Source organism: Empidonax traillii, unplaced genomic scaffold, assembly GCF_003031625.1.
Source record: "Empidonax traillii isolate 1590-97213 ecotype Southwest subspecies unplaced genomic scaffold, ASM303162v1 scaffold952:size333442, whole genome shotgun sequence".
Taxonomy (NCBI): Eukaryota; Metazoa; Chordata; class Aves; order Passeriformes; family Tyrannidae; genus Empidonax; species Empidonax traillii.
This window is the reverse complement of record NW_020956145.1, coordinates 129,708-153,883: the sequence shown is the minus strand read 5'-3', so window position 1 is coordinate 153,883 and position 24,176 is coordinate 129,708. Positions and strand designations below refer to the sequence as shown.

General features: G+C 34.7%; 1 protein-coding gene across 1 annotated transcript in view; it reads right to left on the bottom strand.

Annotated features, from left to right (window-relative positions):
- LOC114067667 (ryanodine receptor 2) overlaps positions 1-24,176 on the bottom strand; it is a 169,835-nt gene that overhangs the window by 22,620 nt on the left and 123,039 nt on the right. The window contains exons 65-75 of the mRNA XM_027903257.1: positions 22,697-22,773; positions 21,338-21,411; positions 13,275-13,355; positions 12,282-12,370; positions 10,504-10,632; positions 9,011-9,115; positions 6,566-6,647; positions 4,181-5,484; positions 3,728-3,792; positions 2,596-2,743; positions 941-1,027 (exon numbers count right to left, since the gene is read on the bottom strand). Of these exons, the coding sequence (XP_027759058.1) occupies positions 941-1,027; positions 2,596-2,743; positions 3,728-3,792; positions 4,181-5,484; positions 6,566-6,647; positions 9,011-9,115; positions 10,504-10,632; positions 12,282-12,370; positions 13,275-13,355; positions 21,338-21,411; positions 22,697-22,773 (2,241 nt within the window). The remainder of the gene's footprint in view (positions 1-940; positions 1,028-2,595; positions 2,744-3,727; positions 3,793-4,180; positions 5,485-6,565; positions 6,648-9,010; positions 9,116-10,503; positions 10,633-12,281; positions 12,371-13,274; positions 13,356-21,337; positions 21,412-22,696; positions 22,774-24,176) is intronic.

The window sequence follows — 24,176 nt, the reverse complement described above, 5'->3', positions numbered from 1 at the left end:
CTATCCATTGTAGCAAATTTGGCCCATGCTGAATTTTATCACCTCAAATTCCAGGGCACAGCCCTCTTAGAAGAAACCCAGCCAACTCCGGACAATCCCATATGTAGTCTTTATCTCCAGGGCTCTATCAGAAACTGATCCAAAGACTCTAGAGTTGTATTAATGGTACTGAAAGTCTTGACAAAACCAGTGATATTCTAGGCAGCTTGAGATGATGTGACTTCTTGCTGTACACACTCCTCAGGAGGGCATAAGAGCACAAGAAAACATCTCAACTGACATGGGTTACTTTAAGTTGCCAATGAAGGCTCGACTTGGTTGGTTCACTGTACTGTGAAATGGAACATCTGAGGCACGGGTATGCCTTACAGCCTGCTGCCTTTGTTGCAGCACAGAACTTTGTAAATAGATACTTGTGTACTGGAAGTCTATTCTTACTTCACACAAGCATTTCAGCTCTCCTTAAATTTCTGAAGTGGTAGGATGCAACTACCTGAAAGCAGATTGTAGCCAGTGGGGGTTGGTCTCTTCTCCCGGGCAAATATCAGTAAGACAAGAGGGCACACTCTCAAGCTGTGCCAGGGGAGCTTTAAGTTAGATATTAGGAAGAAATTCTTTACCGAGAGGGTAATCAGGCATTGGAATGGGCTGCCCAGGGAAGTGGTGGATTCTCCATCCCTGGAGGTTTTTAAGATGAAATTGGATGTGTGTGTGGATGTGTGTAGACTAGTGCCATAGTCTAGTAACCACAGTGGTAGTGGATCAAGGGTTGGGCTTGGTGATCTCAGAGGTCCTTTCCAATCTGGTTGATGCTGTGATTCTACGATGAAGCAGGTATTTAATCTGTAAGGCTAGGCAGTTTTACTGTAGCATATTGCCTACAAAAACCGAATGTTTTCCATTGTGCTACTTGAAAACTAATATAATATAATGAATTTACCTTATAGAAAAGCAGGATAAAGTTGATGGCAAAAGCAACAAATAATGCCAACATCCTCATGTTGTAAAAGTTTCGTGCAAAATAATTCTGAAAATAGAACAGAACACAAATACACTTAGACTAAGAAAGATTCAACCATAATTATTAGGTCCTTGCATGGAGGGTTTTTTTTGTGTTTTGGTTTTTTTTCCCCCCTATGGAATTTTTTAACGGTATTTTAAATATTTTTTAAAAATCCAAACAAACTAAAAACCCCTCAACAAACATTTTGAGTAACGTAGATTCTCTCCTACTCCACATTACAATAACGGATAAAGGACATTTTGTTTCACTCCTTGCAAAAAGATGAAGGATTTCTAATTGCCTCTTGCACTTTTTCACTGTCCTCTCAATACACTTGGAGACAACACAGAGACATCACAATGTAATAGTAATGTAATAATAATACAGAAGTCTCCATTTTCCTGGTAGCTCAATATTCATATATATAGTTACCTTTACCAAGAAAAAAAATTTCTGCATGTAACTTTATTTTAAATCTTTTTCTATTCCAAAATCATCTGCATTTTTACTAGGTCAGCAAAAATTCATCTGTGACCTAAGTAACATGAGTAGAAAGTTTCTCTGACATTATGATGCAATCAAAAGGACTGCAGAAATGCACATTTTCCATTCCTGACAATTCAAAACTCTTTACAGCACACATTGTGAATGCTTAAACTCTCCCATAGGAGTTCCTCCATTTTTCAGCCCTAATTATAGATGACTACTAGTGAAAAGTTAAACAAGACTATTAGAAAAAAATTAGAAAAAAAAATCAAGTCAAATTTGCATGACTGCTATGTGACTAGTCTTAAAAAAATTAATCTCAGTTCAAAAGCAAAATTTAAACACCTAATTTCTTAAGATGATTGTGACTGCAGTTTTGTAGTTTTGCGATATTACTCATGTTAGAAGTAGCCTGTACCTAAATAACTATCTACTAGATAAATAGCAGAAGTGTATTACTTTTTGCTTTGCATTTCACACTAGCCTCAGTGAACATGCGTGGAATCTCCTAGCTAATAAAAACATAGATTTTAAACAGTTCCACAGCTAACTCACGGATATCATATTTTACCGAGAGACTCTCCGATGTAGTTTTACTATTTAATTAGTCTTATTTCCTACAGGTTTTGAGAAGTTTGACAAATATTAACTTGCTGTTTCACAAAGAAAAATATCTGTAAAATCTTTCTTTATTTGGTTTAGGTTAAGCATTGTATCTTAGTCAATTCTTTTTATAGGAGAACTTGTAATGTCCCAAAGTTGTCTCTCAGGAAAGGAGAAATCCTACAGGCTCTCTAGCTGCTGTAGAATTCCAGGAATTTTATTCCCAGAAAAATGCACGGATGTTTTCCAATGATGCACAGGCATCTCTGAAGGTCTGAGTTTGGGACAATAAATCTCTTCCTAAGAATTAATATCTTGTCTACTATTTGTTTATTTCTTTTCTCTAACACTTCCATTAAAACTTTGCTTTTTGTTCTTCTCATGGATGATGCTGGATAGAAAAATGTGGTCCATCAGATGCTATCTGTCTTTACATTGGTAGAAAAACTTGATAGTACATGTCTCTGCCAACAGCTAGACACATAATCTGGAGAACAGCTTACAAGAAGCTTCTGTTGGTATGCAATGATATTTTTCCAAAAAACTGATTCCTGAACTTCTGGTTCTCCATATCTGTGTGTATGAAGTTGTCTTAATTTCTGTTTCCCTTTGTCTTCCTTAGTTTTCTCTTCTTTTTCTCCATCTTCTCCTCTTGGGACACAAAAGAAACCAAAATAATACGCCATGTTAATAAAAGTTAATAAGTTAATAGAATTGCTAAACATAAAATTAAAATCACACACTGAAATAGGCTATTTCATCTTTTAATGAGGCTCAGTGATGAGTCATGCAGTTTATGCACATGAGATGTATCCCTCTTCAGTCCAAAGCACTGGCAAGGGTGACAGTCTAAGTCTGCAGATAAATTTATTGGTTTGGCACCTCGAAGTGAGAATGTTAAATGGTAGAGGCAGGTAATCAAGAATCTGCCAAACTTATTACTGAAGCGTCTGCTTCATAATTGTGCAGATAAGAGTTGCAGTGACAAAATGTCTGTAAGCTGACAGCTGTATGTCTGTATGAGTGCCCATATGTCTGAGTCCTCCCCTCTAGTCTCATGCACTTGAACTATCTGGTTCTCACAAATGTTGCAGAAAACCTTGTTTCTTCTTGCAATTACAAGTCAAAACCCAAGTTTTAAATTTTTTATTTCTACTCACTCCAGAAGGAGATGGGGGTAAGTGTGTATCAGCATTTGATGTGTGATTATAACCACGCTATCCCGTTACAGAAAGTCAGAGTTAGTGGGCTGCTTTCTCCAAATACATGATCTAAAGAACTGTGAATTATTTAGAAGTTAATTTGAACTGTCAGTATGATAGATGAAAAGATCACAGAAGTCCATCTAAAGCCAAATCAGAGTGAGAGAAAACTTCTAAGTTACATCATTAATTTCTCTGTACCTCTCTACAAACAGAATGACTGATGTTTTAAACTGCTTTTCTTAGAATACACTTGACAAACTTTCACTTTCACTTGAAAGTTTATCATGTTCAGAGTAGTTTCAGGGCAGCTGATAGTGCTAGGCACTTCACTCCTCACAGATAATGTAGGTATCACTGCAACTTACACAGTCAAGCAGAGCAATCAACAGTGAAGTGACCTTGTAGGATCTGATGTTAAAGTAATACCTACTCTGCTTTTTCAGGTTCTGATTTTGTTTCCTCTTTCTCTTCCTTTTCATCTTCTTTCACCTGCTCCTACAGAAAGTCAAAATTTAAAAATGTGTCTAAACACTGTTATAAAATACAGAGTTAATTTAAAAGAATATCCAGAGTGCAGAACATAAGGTCTTTTTGGTTTTGTTAAACAACCAAAACCCTGAGACAAGACAATAATTCAGTTTACATTAATGAAGAAAAAATTTAACACTGAACTAAAAGTAAAACAAAACACCATGTACTTAGAGAAGACTGTGGAAATTCAAGTTTATGACATCAGAAAGAGTAAGCACTAGTAATGATATGTGATTCCTTTAACAAAATGTCAGAAAACCCAGAAAAACGAAGATAAAAATTTCATTTCAAGACTATCCTTAACATATGACAGAGAGAGAAACATATATCAGAAATAAAGTATACCATTTACCTGGATTTTTTCCTGTACCTCAGGCATTGGAGCTAAGGAGGGAGTGCTCAGTAAGTCACTCAAACCAGCATTTGGATTGTGAGGGATCAATTTATACTGTCCCCCTTCTCGTTTCAAATCCAACCCAAAAATATCTGAGAGTAGATCACTTTCTTCTGATAAAGTTTGCAGATCTGTCAAGTCTTCCGTAGGCAATGCAGCTTCTGTTGGCTTTCTCTCCCCTTCTTCTCCTTCCCCACGCACCTCATCCTGAGTGGGATCTGGCATATTAGCTAACAGTTCAGCCACCTTGATTTTCTTTGCTCCTTCTACTAAGCTTCCTCCAAGCAGCAAACTGCAGATAATGCGAAAGAAGCCCCGGACAACACTAAAAGCAAAATGTAGTAGGCCCATCAAAATGCTCCAATAGGAAGAAAACAAAGCCATGACCATGTCCTTCATGGTCATTTTCTTCACTTTTTTCATCTGTTTCTTTAGGCTTTTCATGCTGAGCATTTTCATAAGAGTCATTAAATTATACTTGAGAGCTACTAATGCTGACTTCATGGTCACAAGAGAGAAGAAACCCATTCTAGGATCTTCTTCCTCTGGATTATCTTTCTCATTCTCCTCTTTATTTGCTGACCTTTCATTCAGATCTGACTCAGAGATCTGGGCAGCCAGTTGCATTTCAAAGATGGTATCCTCACAGAAGTTAACAAAAAGCTCCATCTTTTCTTTCTCTCCACCTTCATTTACAACATCAAATATAAATTGTCTCTTTGACTCTTTTACCTGAGGTTTCTCCCACTGAGTTCGACTTGACTCACTTATTTCAAAATAAACTCGTTCAATGCGCTTTGCACTGCCCATGATTTCTATGCGTCCAAGGAAAGGCTGAAAGTAATTTAGCACACTCTCTGACAGTTCAAGAAAGGTTTGCAAGCGGGTATCATGGGGCATGTGCTCTGACAGGTTGGTCAGGAGAACAGCGACATTGAAACCGATGTCCTTTGCAGGTTCATGAAATCGTTTCACAAACTCCTCGTAGTCTAAAGTCTCATTCTCATCTGTTTCAGCACATGACAGCAGAAACTCAGTTTCAGATTGAGTGTAATGCTTATGGCTTTCCATTGCCCTGTGAAAATCCCTCTTCGAAATGATCCCTTTACCATCAGGGTCATATTCTTTGAATGCATCAGAGGAAGTCAAATCCTTCAATTTTAAGAACATATCAAAAAACTTCAGAATCATCTCCACGTTATTTGACGATTCCACAAGCATATCGACCATTTGTTTTCCAATAGTTCCATTCACAACATTACCTAGATGTGATGACAGGATATTAGAGATAATGATGGCTGCAAATGTTTCATCAAAGAAAAGTGAATTATAATGACTAGTGAAATAATCAGAGTAAGAGTGATAAACTGTTGGACGACACACTCACATGAGAAGCTAGCTGTAAAATCAGAAATCTTTTACTACTAACTCTAAGACTTGGAAAAAAAAAGTTACAGAAAGGAAGAACTAACAAGGCCTGTTGAGAGACATCTGTTATATCTAAAATAGAACTAAAAGTGGGGCAGCATATTATGAATTTCACTGTAGCACAACAGTCAGAGCTAGTGTCTCATTAGTTTGGATGAGCGGTTCAGCAGGTTATTCATGGAGCACAGCCTACAGTACTAAGAACTTACTTTGCTTCTCAGTGACCTTCTATGAGCAAAGCAATAGCAATGCATGCTACAATGCAATCTATGCTGCATTTACTGCTCTCCCATTCTCTCCAAAAAATATAATAGGATACACGTAAGAAGCAAAAAGGAAAAAAGGATCTTTGAATCATTTATGTGTATGTCTGGTTAGTCTAGCACTAGAAGCTCTAATACCACAGAGGAGCTAAAGTGATAGTAGTATTATTTCTTGACAAGGATTACATTCCATGAGGAACCATAATTTCAGGACCTTGAACCTAGTCAGTCACTAGGTTCACAATCAAAGCCTGTTCTTTATGGCTAAGAGCAATACCAAAACAAATGCAATATATTAAAGGTGTTAATAAAAGTACTGATAAATGAGTTCAGTTAGTACTAAGGATTTCAACTTAAATAGTCAAAACCTTTTCATCTAACCCAAAAGAGAAACCAAGTTCATGGAAAGAAATTAAATCCTCTGCTAGCCCTGGATTTTATACAATTCTGGCATTCAGAATTAATATAATTTATATTAACTACAATACCTAAATTTCCCACTCACTTTCAGATGTAAAAGCTCTTCTCACAATTGAGATGTGAAAATCAGAAACTTTAAGGAAAACAGAGCATTATTTCTCAAATGAAAAAAATCACAAAGGTAAAAACTGTTCTAGAACAACTGTGAAATAGGATTTCAAATTTTTATTACCTTCCAGCATAGACAGCAACATGACAACCATATCCTTCTGAAGATCCATTAATTCCTTTAGCAATTCAATTTGACTGGAATCCTAAATAATGAACACAAAATATATATATATAAAATTAATATGTTTATTTCTTTGACATTTATATATGTGCACACATATTTCACCTTGTAGAAATGAAACTTTGAAATTAAGAACCTAGAAGTGTCAAAAGCAGTAATAAAGTGAGAATATATTTGACTGCTTGATTCCTTACAGTACATTTACAGGATCAAGTATCTATTCCATCATCTGTTTAGAGGACAGCAATTTAATAAAGGCAAAGTGAAAACTGAAGGTGATGAAAAAATTTAAAGCAATAACTCGGTATGTCAAGCTCACAGATGAAACTTCTAAATATTGTTGCTTCTGGTATAACCAAGTTTACAGCTATGAAGACTTGTAAAAAACAGTAATAGCAGCAGCACATAGAGCTCAAAGTGTTACATGATTCAAAATGAGTGGTTCCATTATGTGCCTCTGAATTTTTCTCAGGGAAAAAAAAAAAGTTGAAATAGAAATTAAAAATATTTATTAATAAATACCTATTAATTAACTAATAATTATCAAATATTTATTAGTTAACATTCTTAGACATACATTATATTGACTTTTTAGCCATCTTTTATATCATTGGGCTTTAAATCAAGTTTACTATTTCACTTGCGAATGATTTCAACCAGGATTTTATCTATATGGATTTATTCAACTACATAGTTTCTTCCTGAGCACTACACTGTTGCATCATGCCATTGTTAAGGCGTACTTGAGCACGGTTGGACTTCAGTGAATGATACAACAAACTCAAGGTACTTTATGGCAATTTGCATCTTAGATTGAAAACAGCTTAAGTTGGAAATAATAAAGATTTCTAATTTGTTTTGTTTTAAGTTTTCATTACAAATCTTTTAACTTCAAAAGTTGCTTACAAACTGGATGATCTTTGTTCATTTAGATTAAAAATTTTACTTTCATTTTCTACCTTATGGAGATTTCTTAAGTATGACCATTATCATGTTGTTGCTTCCTGGCACCAGACCAGAGAATAAAAATGCAAAAAAATACCTCAAAATCCAAACAACACAGTGATTTAGTTTTGTTCCTTTTTAAATCTTGTTTCAAATGTTCTTCAAAAGTGGTCTGCAAAACTATGACTGAAAACAAAAACTGAATACTTAGCCTAGGCAGGCCCCTCTTACAGACAAGAGCCATATGACAACTCCTTATAAGTCCACTTAGTTACACTCAACACCTTTGAAAACTGGCATTTCAATAGAATCTGAAAAACTTCATCATATATTCTCGTAATAAATAGAAATGAACAAAAGATCCCACATCTATTCGGGGTTTTCCCAAGACTCTGATGGCCCTCTTAAGGAGTTCCCAAAAGGTAAGAGCTTGAGCTTCATGCAAGAGAAAGACATCATCATGTTTATCATACATTTCAAGTAGACTGTGTTTCTGTCATCCCACAGAGCAGCATAAGTAACTCCACACGCTATGATGAATCTTGTGCAAAGCTGCTTGGTTAAGAGGCAAGATGAGTATCATTATTTTCTAGATCCAATAATTAAAGATGCTGTGAAGCCACTCTGGGCACAGCTGAGAATTTAAACTTGTCATTACAATAAAAACAAATCTTGCCAAAAGCCACAATGTATTTCATAAATAACACTTAGCTACCACGTGCTTGACTTGCTGTCAGTAACTACTCAAATACCTCTTTCCATGTTGCTTTAATGGCACAGGAAGGAGGCACAGTAGCCACCATGGTGGTCTATGCAAATACTGAATGTTTTTTCAATTCTCAAAATTCTACAGGCACTTTTAAATGCACTTCAGTAAAAATTCAATGCATTACTCTTAAAAAACAGGTTTGACTGAGATGTCCCTTCACTATTTCTATAGTTTATGAAGCGAGTACTCACATCCAAAAGCAATTCATCCATGATAAGGTCTGACTACCCTATATCTCTGATGAGAGTAGAAATGGCTTAGATGCAGATATGTTGAACTAGGGTTCAATAATGATGAACCAGGGTTCAATGCAAAACTCATCAATGAAGATGGTGGGTCCTGCATAAAAGGATGGTGGAAAACTGCAGAAAATTCTGTCACAGAATTGTGGCACAAAAGATTGGAACTGAGAGTTCTTTCTGAATATCAGTGATATGCTTCATTTGCAGCTCGATCTAATCTGCTTTGTGCCTGTGGTCAGCAATCCAATTCACACCCACTACAGTTTTGTAATTTACTCCCTCAATTCAATTGTGTCCTATTTCTTCTCCCTTTTCTTCATATTTCCCCTACTAATTGGTATTATTAATGACTCAAACATATTAATATGTTTGTTTTTCTTTTACAAAAGTATTACTAACTTATAAAGAAAAAGTAAAACAAAACAATACCTGAGACAGCTTCATTTGCATATGGGCAAACACATGAAGGAAACCAACGACAGCATCCCACAGTCTGCTGTGTGCCAAACTTTGCTGATTCCCAGTACATGGCCCCTATTGTTCAGGCAACAGAAAAACCAACCAACAAACAAACAAACGAAAAAGCAACCAGAGTTTGTTTGCAAGAAACGGAACAAAACCAGGAAGGAAGACACATAAGCACAGCATAGCTTGGGGCTTAGGGGAGTGCTTTAGAAACCGCTATGAAAAATTAAGCATATCTAGAATTACGTATTCAATAACAACACTGACTGTAAACAATGCCTACTCCTAATAGTCATTCTGCCTCTGTTTTAGCCAAGTCTTAATATTCCAATTGAGAACCACAAAGTGTGTATCTCCTTGCAACTTTAAACAAGTGCTAACAGGGTACATATCTTCAAGATGGTTCTTCCCTATGTAGTTCTGTAAATCAGGAATAACTTTATAGAAGGTTAATGCAAAATGTACCTAAGTGATTAGAAAATCAGTCTCCTGATTTTTATCTCACAGCACATGCTAGCTGTTGTAGAACACAGTGCTAAAGAATATTAAGAAAGTATTCCAACTTCTGAAAAAGAATACAAAATCTTTCGAAGACTCAAAGGACAAGAAAAAAAATATCTCTGATAAAAACGCCATTTGTGACTTGAGAAATGCATATACATTAAATATATATACATGCATGTATATAAGTTGTCTCTTCTCACATTTATTCAGTCCTATTCTATCACATTTCATCCTCATGGACTATAAAATACTATTTTCATATTAATGATCTTCATCTTAATGAAAACAATGTAATAAACACCAAACAGTCTAATGAGACTCTCTCTAGCCTGTTTATTATTTGCAGAAACAAACTGTAATGTGGTTGACTTATTTACATGAGGAATTAATGAAGAAATAAATTACATGGAGTTCTTAAGATATCATGGAAGAACTGCTATATTGTTTTTACAGACATTATCCCAACCTCATTTACTGCTGAGACCTCAAGTGCATCTCTACAATTCTCAGATGCAATGTCTGAATTCACCATTTCAAACATAGTGTTGTTGCCTTAAAACAGCGTTATTCCTGACAGAAATTACTATCTAATGTCATGTTGACTAAATAGAAACTATGACCTGCACTGAAACTAGTTACTCAATAGAATAAAAGAAAAGACTTTAAAGTGGGTAACACCACTGCAGTTTAATTCAAGTTAAAAACAAAACAAAACTATCTTATTAACAATCAAAGGATTCTATTAATAATTTTAATTTTTAAGAAACAAAATTGAAAAAGAGTAGTGACAGATATATATACTTGAATATTTTACTTTCTACATAAACAAATGCAACAATGTTGAAGTATAAATGCATCTATATTACGTTTCTATCTAGCTACTTTATATCTTCATGCCAAAAGTATGAATAGTTTTCTTTCAAATCCATAAAGCTCCAATAAAATTAATTTACCTGAATATACTCTGTAAGAGTATTGAAAACTTGTTTTGCAACCTGGATGGCTTTGGAAAAATTTCGTTGTCCTTGCTCATCAATTACATCCTTCCCAGAATAATACCAATAGAAATCACTAATGGATTCCTAAAAAAAAAAAAAAAAAAAAACAGTTGTGAGAAGCACAAAGAGATTATGTAGCCAAACTGCCTCTGGCTGGTTATTCATCAAGATAAGAAAAACAACATTAGATAGCATTCTAGTTCGGAAAAGTATTTAACTTATAAAGGCTTTAAATGCCCCCACCCCCACAACCACCGAACAATTCTAAAGTATTACTTCAAGAATTGTAGTTTCATCTCAAGAGAATCAATAGAAAAACAAATACACTGAAATAAATAATTTAAAAACCCCACAGCAAACCTCAAAATGAAATTAAATAAAAAATTAGATCTGTTGGTATTTGCTCTTAGAAATACAACAGCCTGCATTCTGAAAAGGAGTGCTCAGTAGCACTGCCCTGTTGCATGCTGTTCATTAAACAATGTCTCTTTATACTGCATGCTTGACACCTAGTCAATAGTGGGAGTAAACGTTGCTTTGTGTGCATGATTCCTCTCTCCATCTTCCCCAAAGGTGAGCTTATTAAAGTTTCAACAAGTAAGCAACGGAATTAAGATCACTGTATTGTCCCTACAGCTTCTACAGAATACATAAGGATACAAAGCAACGATGATTATAGCAGCAATGCAAAAAAACCCAAACAAAACCAAACAATAACAACAAAAAACAAACAAACAAACAAAAAAACCATCAGCTTTCAAAGCCTGGATTTCTCAGGCTAAATAAATAAATGGCTAGGGAGAATTAGGTAAGTAAATAATAATAATTAAAAAAAACACACCACACACAAACACAACAAAGTATATTATCACCCACAGTGATTTCCAGAAAGATGAAAATTACGAGTAAAAGTTAATAACATTTATCAAAAAATATGTCTTTCACATGGTCCAATCTGGGTCGTGACAATGCAATGTTTTCCCACTTAAAGATTTGGGAGATAATTCAAATTAGATGGTTGAAGGGTTTTTAATCTAGCATTCTGCTTTTGTTTTTCTTTTTGCCTTTTCCCTCATTAGAAAACCATGTGCTGCTGTTATGCTTCACTCCATGCCAGCCTATGACCATTTATACAGCAGCCAGTGTTCAGACTAAATCAGAATATGGATGAAAAAACAGCTGGCTAAAGCTGAACTTAAGCAATAAAATACCCTTCTCAGTCACAAGGTAGTTTCAGTCAACAACTGGCTACTTGTGTTCACTGATACACTTAGTATGTATCCACCTTCTGCCTCCTTTCCTTAGTTAACAGGCTTCAGTGCATTCTTGCATATAATGGTTGAAAACAGTCTTTCACATTTATGACACCTTTACTCTTCTTGTAAAAAAAGAACAACTCCTAAAGAACCATAACCAGTAGAGAATTTCAGCCTTTCTCAACAGTTTGGGTTACACTGATGAGAATAAATATAATGACAAATGAATGCGCTCCTCTAATAAAAATGAACATCTTGTAATAAGGTTCAAATTTGATTTTGCTGGAAAGTAAATTTTTTTCCAGCAGTAAACCATGTATTGCTGAAAGAAATTCCAGAGAAATTAAGAAACCTGAAGTCTCCTCATACAAACTACTGCTGTATGATCAAAATTAATGACATAAAAAAAAAAAAGCAAATATTGTATAGAAGCAAGTAATTGTTGTCATCTATTTAATTAGTATGTAAGTTACCTACCTGAACTCTTAATAAGTAATCCACAGTAGAAATTATAATATTAACAGTTGTGTTGTTACCAGTTTGAGTCCTCAGGTAATTCTGAAAATCTAAAAATTAAAATAAAAGTTTAATTTAAGTGATAAACCTATTTCTGAAAATTAATTCTGATTTAAGATGATCCAGAACAGTTTAGCATAGAGGCATGGATTTTTTTTTATTCTTTCTTTTTTTTTTTTTTTTTTTTTTTTGCAACAAACCATTGTAAGACTTAGCATTTTATTGCAGAGATCATATACCAGTGAACTTCTGAAGCCAGAAGCTTGTTTGTCTATTTCATCTGTAAAAATTAACTTGGCCTTATTTTAATCTCATTTATTACTAGAACTACATCAACATCAACCTAATTACACCTAGTATATATTTTGTTAAGAAAAACTAAATTTTTTTTTTTAAATTCCTTAAGAATGACACAGAGAACACCCGGAAATATACTTAATGATAAAAATACACATCATGCATTTTTGTTATGTCTTTTTACATATTTAAAAGAGATGTTATTTCTTCAAGGAAGGTATTGTGTGCATTACAATTTCACACACAATTCGAACTGACATTACTGGCAAATAACATGCACCAGAAAGCATATAAATACCAAATGTAACCAGTAAACATAACCTCCTGCTACATTTCCCTCTGAAGCTTTCCTGTCTAGAAGTCATAAACCATGTACATTTTCCTATATAAATTTACCTTTCCTAGTTTGTCAAGATCCAAAACTCACAATTTTGGAAACTGTTATCTTTTTAACAGCCTTAACTTTTCTAGAAAGTTAAGGCTGTTAAAAGACCTGGCAATTTGACTCCACATACATATTTTCCTTTCATGTATAGTCTATCAGCAACTCCACATTTCACAACACCTTACGAAGGCTGCCAAATCTTCACCAGTGAAGGGCTTTTATCATCAGTTACCATCACCTTGACTTGGCTGACAGCCAGCCTGCCCACAAACCTGAATTATGTCCTTCACAAAGCAACTGAAGGAAGCGGAAGAGGTCACAGGTGAATTCATCATCCTGCATCACCTTTTCTCCTGTAGAAAGGCCAGATGGAAGCAGGTTATCACAGTCTGCCAAGTAACACCCCACAGCCTCTGAAGAAAATCTCCATAATTAATATTAAGAGAGAAAGAAGGGGAGAGAAAATTTATAACCTCCAATCTATCTGAAGCACATATGACTTGTGCTTGGCAGATAGTTATTTGGTTATAAAAAAAAAAAAAAAAAAACAAAAAGAAAATTACAAAACTTAACTTTTGATTTATAAATATGGCAGCATGAGCTTGGCAACATTTTACAAAAAATCCCTGATTTACATTCTGGTTTGACTTCACTGGGCATGGATGCTTCCTCACATACAAAGGTAAAAATTGCATTAATTTGGTTCCCATTTGTCACAAAACCAGGTGCTTAAAATACAGAATGAGATTTAACCAAACAGTAATGAAAATCATTCCTTAAATAAACTATTAGATTTTAAAATATTCTAAAACAACCCATGAAATTTACAGCTATGTGCATTTTCAAGAATCATTTAGGCTGAAATATTTGAAAATTTAGCTCCTGTCTGTTGCTGACACAAAATGGATGTTGGGTATTTGTCTCCCTTGTCAAAGTAAGGCAATAATGAATTAGGACTAAATGCCAAAATGCTTTACTGAACTAGCTCCTTCAGTTCATGTTTTGATAAATAGCTAAGAGCCAAATGAATGAAGTTTCAAACTATTTTCTTGATTTTTTTCACAGGAAACAGTATACTAAAAAGCCTTTAATTAACACACAGCTCTTTGAAGTAATCAATACATACAGTTAACTTTGTACAGGAACATGTGAAGAGGAAAGACAACTATTCACCCAGGAAAACAATCACAACTAAGGAGAATGTAGAATAGCTAATAAAATGGCACAGGAGGACAACAACGTTGGTGTTAAAACAATAAAGGCCACCTATTGAAAGTAAAATTCCCATTTAGGACCTTGGAAATGTCTTTGGAATATACACGGCAAGAAAAATGGAAGTCACAAAAAAATCGACTTTTTAAGAATATACATCATCAGAATATGCGCCAAGTGCTATTTGTAGACAAGAAAAGGAAGGAGATAAAAATGTAAGCAAAGTGCAAAAGAATTTACCAGATTTTTTTTTCAGGGAAGACAATTTAGGCTCTATAAAGACAGTATCTTTAGCATGTGAACAGGAGACCAGAAGATTGAGTAAAGGAATTAAAATTTAAAAGAAAAAAATAATTAAAAAATATTACAGATAATAACTAAATTAACAATTGCTTCCATACTTTTATACTGCTGGATCACTCTAATTATAATGTCTACATTTATAAATTACTATATTATTATAATTAGATTATTACTGTTTGTGCTGGTTTTGGCTGTGATCAAGTTGATTTTCTTCGTAGTAGCTAGCTTAATTGTAAACAGTATTTAGTACAATTTGGAATATAAATAAACATGATCAGGAGTTTAACATTACATAAAGTCATGGAAAATTATAAATTCAAGCTAATGGACTTATCCATCCAGGGTCTGTGAATTTTAAAGTGAGAAGCTTCGGTACAGTGTTGGGAATAGTAAGCAAAAGAATTTTGAAAACTGATATAAGTATTTTAAAGTACCAAATTTCACTCTTTTCTGTGGTCAAGAAGTCATAATCTTTTGTATTGATAGTACATATCACTAAGGCATATGCCAACACAATGTCTTTTAACATAGAGAAAGATAAAATGCTCTTCCTCCTAACTCTAGATGTGGACTCAGGGCAGTCACAAACAATATGCAATTCTTTCTCCAAGGATGAATTCAAATACTATAAATGACATTCCATGACATTTTTCTCCCCTGTAGATATAAGTACCAGACACACAGTTTTTCAGCACAGAAGACAGAAAAGTCTTTCAGCTAATTAAGCAATGAAAAGTAAATTACTGTTTCTATCCAAACTGATTAATGTACATGTACAATACATGCCCAAGAAGGCTAAATCAGGAGATGGTTGTGCTCCTTAAAGGATATTTGCAGGTTCAGCCCTGCAAGATACTTTCATATGTTGCATGCCAAAGGCCAGAGTGTAGAATATGCTGCAGGATTAGTCACTTTCTTTTTGATTTAACTGAACTCTTGTGATGCTTAAAGTTACACTTGAAGTCGCATGCTTTGTTGATCTAGATGAATATTTATATATTGCAAAAAGAAGCATTACAGAAAGCCAAATATTTGGTGGAGCCTGTACCATCACACATGTAATGCACGTAGCTTGACTCTTGAGATGGCAATGATTTTAGAAGATAACTCACAGGGAACATTGCTTGGAAAGACAAAGCCCATAAAAAGCCCAACCTTTTTGTGCATAAAGGTACCACTGAATCAAAGCCAATAATACTACAGAGTAAGTTACAGTTTAATATTTTTTGACCTCTATTTTTCTTGCCCTCTTAGGAAGTAAGATTTTTCAGAAGAAGGAGGAGGAAAACAAGCCTCCAATTAAAATGTTATACAGATTAATTTATGAAGCAATCTCCTGGCTTTTAGTACACTTACTGGAGTTTAGGAATTTTTATTAAATGAATTTCATTTTTAATATTGGAGCGGCTTGGAAAGGTCTTTAAATTGGCTCCACTGTAAATAAAACACACCATGAATACAAGGTATTGAAAAATTCTTCAAAATCAGAAGGTGTTTAGGAACATCACTGCACATAAATTGAAAGGTCCATTCTTTTTAGAAATATTTTTTCATATTTCAAAATGAAGCAAACCTCCATATCAAACAACCTGGCTACACTAAGATTTAAAATAATCCCGGTTTCCAATTTTTACAGCTGATCAGAATCTGACTAGAACCAACATTGGTATTGACAGGAATTTTAATTTTCAGATGTTACTTACTGGCTGCAAGTGGTGCCTCACTGGTAACTAACTACAGAACTGAAATGGAGATCCATTTCTTTCTATAAAATCTATGGGAGCAACTGTTGTTGCCGTGCACACAAATTCATACCAGTCCGCACAAGGATTTGCAAAGATACTGTACTTAAAAGCCTATACACTGCACAGAGTCACAAATTTCTGTTGATATGGGCTATATTCTGGCACATATTTACTCAGCTGTTAAAATGCTGCCATTGCTCATGCTGTATGTAAATGATATGGCTGCACACATCGAGGCTTTAAGCCTATAGCTTTTGCAAAACTGGCAGTTTGTGTTTGTGATATACAGGAACAGAGGTACCATGTGGATGAAATGAAAATAAAATTCAATGAAAAATAAATGCATGTTTTTTTCCTTGAAAGTGCATGTGTACAAGTCAAATAATTCTCTCTCTTTTTTTTTTTTTTAAATCCTCAATGTAAAAGATCTGACTTCTATTACTACTCAGAAACACGGGTCTGATGCTGCATATTACAGAAATATACAAATACTTTCAGCTTTCAAAAGGGAACAGGGATCTTTTTTGATGGCTGTTAAGCAAGAGCAAAGCTCTGCCACAATAAAGCAAGTGAATTTATTCTTTTGACAAGACACAGACCATACTGTGTTGGATTGTGAGTCCTGCATACTTTTGATTTCTCAACAAGCTAACTCAAATAAGAAAGCACTTGTTTTCTCACTGGCTGACACAGAAGAACTTCTCCGAACTGAAGTTACTCCAGTTCCCTTTTAAATGCAAACACTGATTCAAATACAGTGATATAAAGGTGGAAAACATCTCTCCTATGTAGGCTGCAGTGGATCACACAGAGTTTAAACATCCAATTTAAGTGTGACTAGGTTAGTGAAGAACAAGAGCATATTTATTGATTTCACACTGTTAATGGTTGAAAACAGCCCTGATGTGAACCCACAGTATAGCTAGTTATTATATCACATGTGTACCACTCTCACTCAGATTGACAGAGAGTCCTTTAAGAGCTACTGGCAGATCAAATCTCATTCTAGAATTGTATTTTATTAAAACAAGCCTTCTGAAAACTTATGGAGAAACAAAAGAATGCCAAGATAACGATATTAAAAGATTAAAAACTAAAATAGACCTTTCTGAAAAAAGGGGGAAAAAAGGTAAAATAATATAAGTGTAAATGTAAAATCTTAGATTTTGTACTTCATATGATAAATAATACAAATCTCTCCAAAGGAGAAAAACATTGCACTTTCAAGATTTTTGTGACTCACAGTGAAATAACAAGGAGTATGAGTGTTAAATGAAAACCCATTGCAAGATAATAAGCATTTCTACATGTCTTTGGTTTTGAACCCTCCTTTTTGGAAAAGGAAACAGAACAATGAAAACAAAATACATACAGAAGAAACAACATTGAGTACACCACGAAAACAAGTAAGAAACACATTTGCTAAAGAACCATCAATGTTGTTACCAGTGGGGGTTCCAGGGTTTGAAAAGGGAAGGTAGTACCAGTCAGAGGAATATCAGGACAAGGCACTTACGATGTGGACAGCACAAAGAAACAATTGGAATAGAGCAATAAATCTCACATCCATGTTGACTCAATACAGGGCTTTCTATCTATTGCTAAGGCTAACATGGGACCAGAAACAAGGACTGCATCTGAGGAAATGTTGACTATTCCCATAAGTGTCAACAATGGTTTTTCTTTGACTTCAAGAATAATAGTTTCAGGCTTAGAGGTTGCAAACTCAATGACAATTACTCATTAATGCGCTTCTGCAGCAGATGACATGAGAAATCGCTAAAATGCACATTTTACATCCCATCATTCCCCTGGGAATCAAAAAATTTCCTTTAATTGAGGAGTAAATGATTACTCATAAGTATTTCCCTCAAAAACAAAAAGGAGAGAAAATTTTTCTAATCTTTGGTACTTTCTAATCTTGTGGTGCATTTACAGATGGTTATTCATTGGATTGCAAACGGACATAAGAGCTTGGATATCCCTTAATATCTAGATACTTTGCAACTGCTCACTACAGGATTTTCCCCACAGACACACTGGCTTGGCTTTCTAATGCTATCAGGTATTAATACCAGTACCTGTACAGCTCCTATGTAAACTACTTTTCAATTAACTGAAAAAGGTGTGCTTTATAATATTAAAAAAAAATTAATTGAAGGTAGCATAATATCAACAATAATGTAACACTGAAAAGGAAAATTACAGTCTTTTTTGGTTTAATTTGCTTTTCCTGTTTTCTTCAATTTTCGGTAGCTGGATAATAATACACAAGAAAAGATGCTGTTAGCAAATATTATCCCCTTGTGCCAAGAAATCTTTGACAGTGATTACTGTATCTTGATGCTGCTGCTGCTCAGTAACAAAGAAAACAAAAAGAAAATGATCCTAATCACCGTGTAGAATTTTGTTCATCTGCCAAATAAAAAATTTTCCATGAGAAAACACCAGATCGGCCTCCTCCCCAACATTTGGCTAATGAAAAGACACCTGCTGTGTTTGAGATTATTGTTTCTGCTGGCTGGTATACACACTTTAAATTCTCTTGTCACATGGTGACATGAACATCTCATGGCAACTGCTCCTACAAAGCTTTTCCATTACTTGAAGTAAAGAACCTCTGAGGTATAGCAACCTTAACACATCAAAGTTGCTTCTCTAACAAGGAAGAAGCACCTGCAAACAGCATTGATTCCTCTAAATTAGTGATGCACCACCTCTTTCTTGTATCAACTCCTGACTGCATTAGATAAACCTAGCCAGTGGCATATCCTCTCCTTACTAACCACCCTCAAATCCTCACTGGATCCACCACTGATTTCCTGTGCTTGCACAAATCAGTGCAGCAATAAAGCCACATTGAATACACAACATAAAGGCTACAGGAGGACTATAGCACAAGGCTTTGTGTATATATATAATATTATTTTCCTTTTAACATTCATCCATCGCGGATACTGGGCTAATTAAAAATGAAAATAAATAAAAAATAACAGGAAATAAAAAGTATAAAAAAGCTTGCTGCTCTTATATCTAGTGTGTCAATCACTGTGTAAATCCTGAGAAAGGGAGGAAGACCAAAGTAGGGAGATTTGCCACGTACACCAAGAATTTTAGAATAAACAATTGTAATAATAATAGAAAAGTCACACTAGTTCAGCAGTCTTACAGGAACAAAAAAAATTTCATAATGTTCAGGAGCTGTACAGTGCTGACACAAAGCTAAGAGCAGGAAAAATTAGGAATAGGCAGTTGTTTTTAATAATTACCACGCTCATGAGTGATGACTGAGGAAGGGAGGACAGGACAATTAGTTCAAAGAAAAAGAAACAGGGGAAAAAAAAGAAAAAAAAAGGTGAGAACTTGTTTTTAGAAAATACAAAGTACAGTTAGTATTGATTTTGGCAAAATTAGTTCTCTACTAAAAGAGAAACATCAAATAAACAGAAAAGGGAAAAAAAGTCCCTCAAAAGAGGAAGCACAAAATACTCTTAATATTAGTAGAGTCATTTATGCAGCATTTAAGGGTTTATTTATATTTTCATGCAAAATCAGTCACCGCTAGAAACAGAGCACTGGTCAAAAGAAAAATGAGCTGATATCTCGACAGTCCATTTCAAAATCCAACATTATGAATAATTTTAATTATACAATAATAGAAATATTGTCCAAAAGAACAAAACATTGTGTAGAGTAATCCTCAGTTAAAAATTAGAGTAGTGGCTAAAATTTATATGCCAGATAGCTGCACCAGTCCTCAATTCACAATCTTGTAGCTGAATTTTATCCACTTGGTTTTATTTTTTTGTTTACTCGTCTAAGTCTAGTAGGACTTGATCTATAATTTAAACTTTCAGAGAAGCAGAATTTTTGACTGGTCTTGAAGTCATTCAGTTAGATTTAATAGCTCATGAAAAACCATTATGTGAGACAAGCAGCTAAACACTAAAGAAATAGGCTGCATAAAAGATCTACTGGCACAACAGACAATGAGATATGCAGTGTTGCTGGTATGAACTATGATCCTTCAAGTGCAATAAGGATTATATAGTCAAGCTTTTTTACCTTGTTTTTAAGATAAAAAACATGTTAAAAGATTAGGTCACTGTAGGATTTAAACATAAAATGCACTGTAAAAAAATTCTGAGGATAAGGGAGGAGAATGTGCTTTGGTAGCTCTCAAGTATAATAAGAATAAACTTAAAATTTCCAGGCAACCACAGTAACGGAACAGTAGAACTTACTGTCAGACAGAGAAAAGGAATTGACAGTGAACTGACAATGAGGGCAGAAAGCCAAATTGGTTCTAAGTCAAAAGTAAAGTAAAAATGTTGTATTATTTCCCCAAAGACAAACAGAAAAGAAAAAGCTTTCCCATAGGCTTTTCTCCAAACAGGAAATACAGTTCTCCTGACCTCTTATATTTAACTTATAGCTTAACTAAACTGTGTGGTTTTCAATTTAGGAAATCAGGTGGGAACTTCTAATTTCATTTTATACTGAAATTGGTTAGGGACTTCTGAAATGTTCTGCATGCATAAACACTGCTCTTTGTAATCAGAATATGTTTTCAATTTCACATGTAATGTCTTCACTTCTTCAGAATAATGGGTAAGAGTCCTCTGAGATCATTCTGAAATCCAACACATGTTAGTGATTTACTGCTGACAAGGATGAGCTTAGGTATGCAAATTAAATAAATATAACCCACTTTTAGGAATCCTGTTTTTGTTTCAGCCTCTCTCTGTATATATTTACAGGGTTCATAAAATTAGAGAACATCCTGAGTTGGAAGAGACTCACAAGCATCACTGAGTCCAACTCCTGGCCCTGTACAGGACAGCCCCAAGAATCACACCATGTGCCTGAGAGCATTGTCCAAAGACTTCTTGAGCTCTAACAGGTTTGGTGCTGTAATTACTTCCCTGGGGAGTCTGTTCCAGTGCTGAACCACTCTCTGGGTGAAGAATCTCTTCTTAATACCTAACCTAAACCTCCCTTCGGTTCTTTCAGCTTGCTTCTGCAAAGTGTTAAAGATAAAAGTTCACAGAAAATTTCTGTTGAATCAATAGTACCTGATCCCTCTTCAGTCACCATGCCAAGGCCTTCTGCTTTGTTCTGACGTTCAAATGCATTTAGGTCAAGAACACTGTAGTGAGAAAAATGACATTTGTCCTGTGATTAATTAAATGTATGCAATATTTAATTTTCTGAAAGTTAAAAAGGATTTGTGATTTAAGTTTCTAATCATATGCACATCAAGAAGATACATCTCAGGGGCTTAATATCACATCTGCTAAAGGATTACAAAAGTCAGCTCTACAGACTTGACCTGCATTTTATGACTGACCAAGAGAAGTGAATGTATGTGTTTTTAATATGCATACTCATTTTCAGGTGTTATAAAGAAGCCATATTATTGACTACTTTTGTATTATAGCCCAGTTCATCCCAAGCAGCAAGATCCATTAAGAAACTCTCATTATTAGTTCCACTTAGTTCTTCCCTCCCTCCATATTCTGAAAAACTGAAGCTGCCAAAAGGGAATATGTATTCAACTAACCCAATTTAAGGAATGTATACCTTGCATATGTCCATTTGTGAACCTTTGAAGTTCTGCTCTGAGGGTTAGCATGTCAGTTAACCATGGATAACTTTAGTTCATAAGCAAGAATGCTTATAAAAGTCAGATGAACCTAGGACTACAACAGCAGCTCTGCTGGCAAGAAATCTCACTGATTTCAAAATGAAACTCGGCCAGAAACAGTGTTAAGAAAAAAGTATATAACATTGTACCCTTGACATAATAGGAAGACTAAACATTCAATCCAGGAAGCCCCTTTTAGTCCTATATTTTATGTTCATTAATAAATTATTTATTAGTATGGTTCATTCTAAGGAATTAGATATAAGACACCTAAACATATATATGTGAAATCAATATACTCCGTCAGTAAGCATGAATGAACAAAAGGTCACTGTACAATTTCTGTACACAATTTCCTAAAACACGATACACACATTCCTTTTTCTGCCTTCTAACAAGTCCTATGAATATTTCTAACAAAGCTGGGTTTTCCCAAAATCTTTATGATTACTTAACATTGGTCATTAACCTGGTATCTGCAGGATTACAGAATACCTCCAGAGTTATGGATCTGCCTCTGACGAATGCTCCTAACTCCAGAGTTGTTTTCTGGCATATCCCAGGTACACACAAATTACATAAACATTTGTGACAAGAGCTCTTTTACAACGGTAGATCCAAATCACAAAGACCTTCACACCACAAGCAACACCCCATCCTTTATCCCAAATCTAGCACATTGCAATCCCCAAGTAGTGTTTGCAAAAAGATCTTTCCAAAACTACAGATCCCATGGAATACAATATAAATTCAAAATAATAATTTTTTTAAGTAGATACTTTCTTACCTACAGGACTGCATAAGACCAGCAAGGCTCTGAAAGAATCCTACATCCTTTTTATCTTTGAGGTAGTCAAGCATTTTCTGCAGCAAACACAAATAATTTATGCAGAGAATTATTATTCATATTATGTGTTAATTTAGGTAACTTAATACTATATAGATTCTACATTATTAGAGATGTTGGTGTTCAGAAATGTCTCTAATATTTACAAATTGGATAAGTGTCCTGCAGAGAAAAATCCAGGTATCAAACTCAAAAATAATATTTAATGCTCATGTACTTTACAGAAAAGTAAAGTACTTCTATTTTGGATATTCCTTCCTAAAGCATTAAAAATGAAGACAGTAACTAAAGTCAACACAGCCAGCAGAATTCAGTGTTTAATATATATGCTGCCTTGCCACTACTAGGCCAAAAATTTGTATTAACACTTTTGTTTCAACACCAGACTGGGCTTTTCAGAGCTGCAGTTTGTTTTAAATTATTTTAGCTGCAACAACAATTTGAACATTTTTAAAATTTGTTTTAGCTTTATTGCAATACATAATACCTGTCTGAAAACAGATTGTAACAACAACGTGTAATAATAATTCAGAGAACTTTTATTCTAGAATGCAATGTGTTGTTGAGTGGATGGTAACAACAGCTGAGGATGACACCAGAATTCTCAGTTGTGAGCAAAAATCAGGAACTTAAAGATCAATCTTAGCAGGAAAGTTGCAAGAATTCATGTTATGAATGAGGATAAATCCATTTTTGCAAATAGCAAAAATAACAGGGAAAAGCGGAGAATAAGTAACCTATAAAATGAAGTGTGCATAAGCAGATAGTGTTAACAAAACACATCAGCACAACCCCAAGTAGACCCAAGATCACAGAAAAAGAATACCACCATCAACAGCAGTACACTAATCAAAGCAAAGAAGTCCACAGGATGATGGTGATGACTTTTCAAAACCACTTCTGTACCTCTCCCCCCACCCATATCATGCTTCCCAAGGAAGACTGAAGTGTTGATCCTATGAACTAAGGGAAAATTGGAAAGATGAGCTTAACACCAGAGAAAACAGGTAGAAATGAGGCAACTGAAAAAACAGGAATTCAAACTGCACTGCTGAAGCTTTTATGTTATATGTTTAAGTATGCCATTTAGATGAGCAGCATTAGTATTAATGTAACCATACTAATAATTGTTTCCTGCATTCTGATCAGTTAAGACTTTGTCAAATAATTAAAAAAATTGATTGTAGGATTTCGAATTAAATTACTATGTACAAATGTCAGGATTTTGCTAACTTAATATCATGACAACCCAAAGAACAGGTATTGGTTTAAGCAGATACTTTCAGCGCAATTTGTAGTCTTTCTGGTCAATTCCTGATAATGATAGACCCTGAAAAGAACATTATTTTTGGTTGCATTCAGCTGCTTCAGTGTCTGCTTAATTTGGGACACCTGTTCCCAGTTCTTTGTATACTTCAAA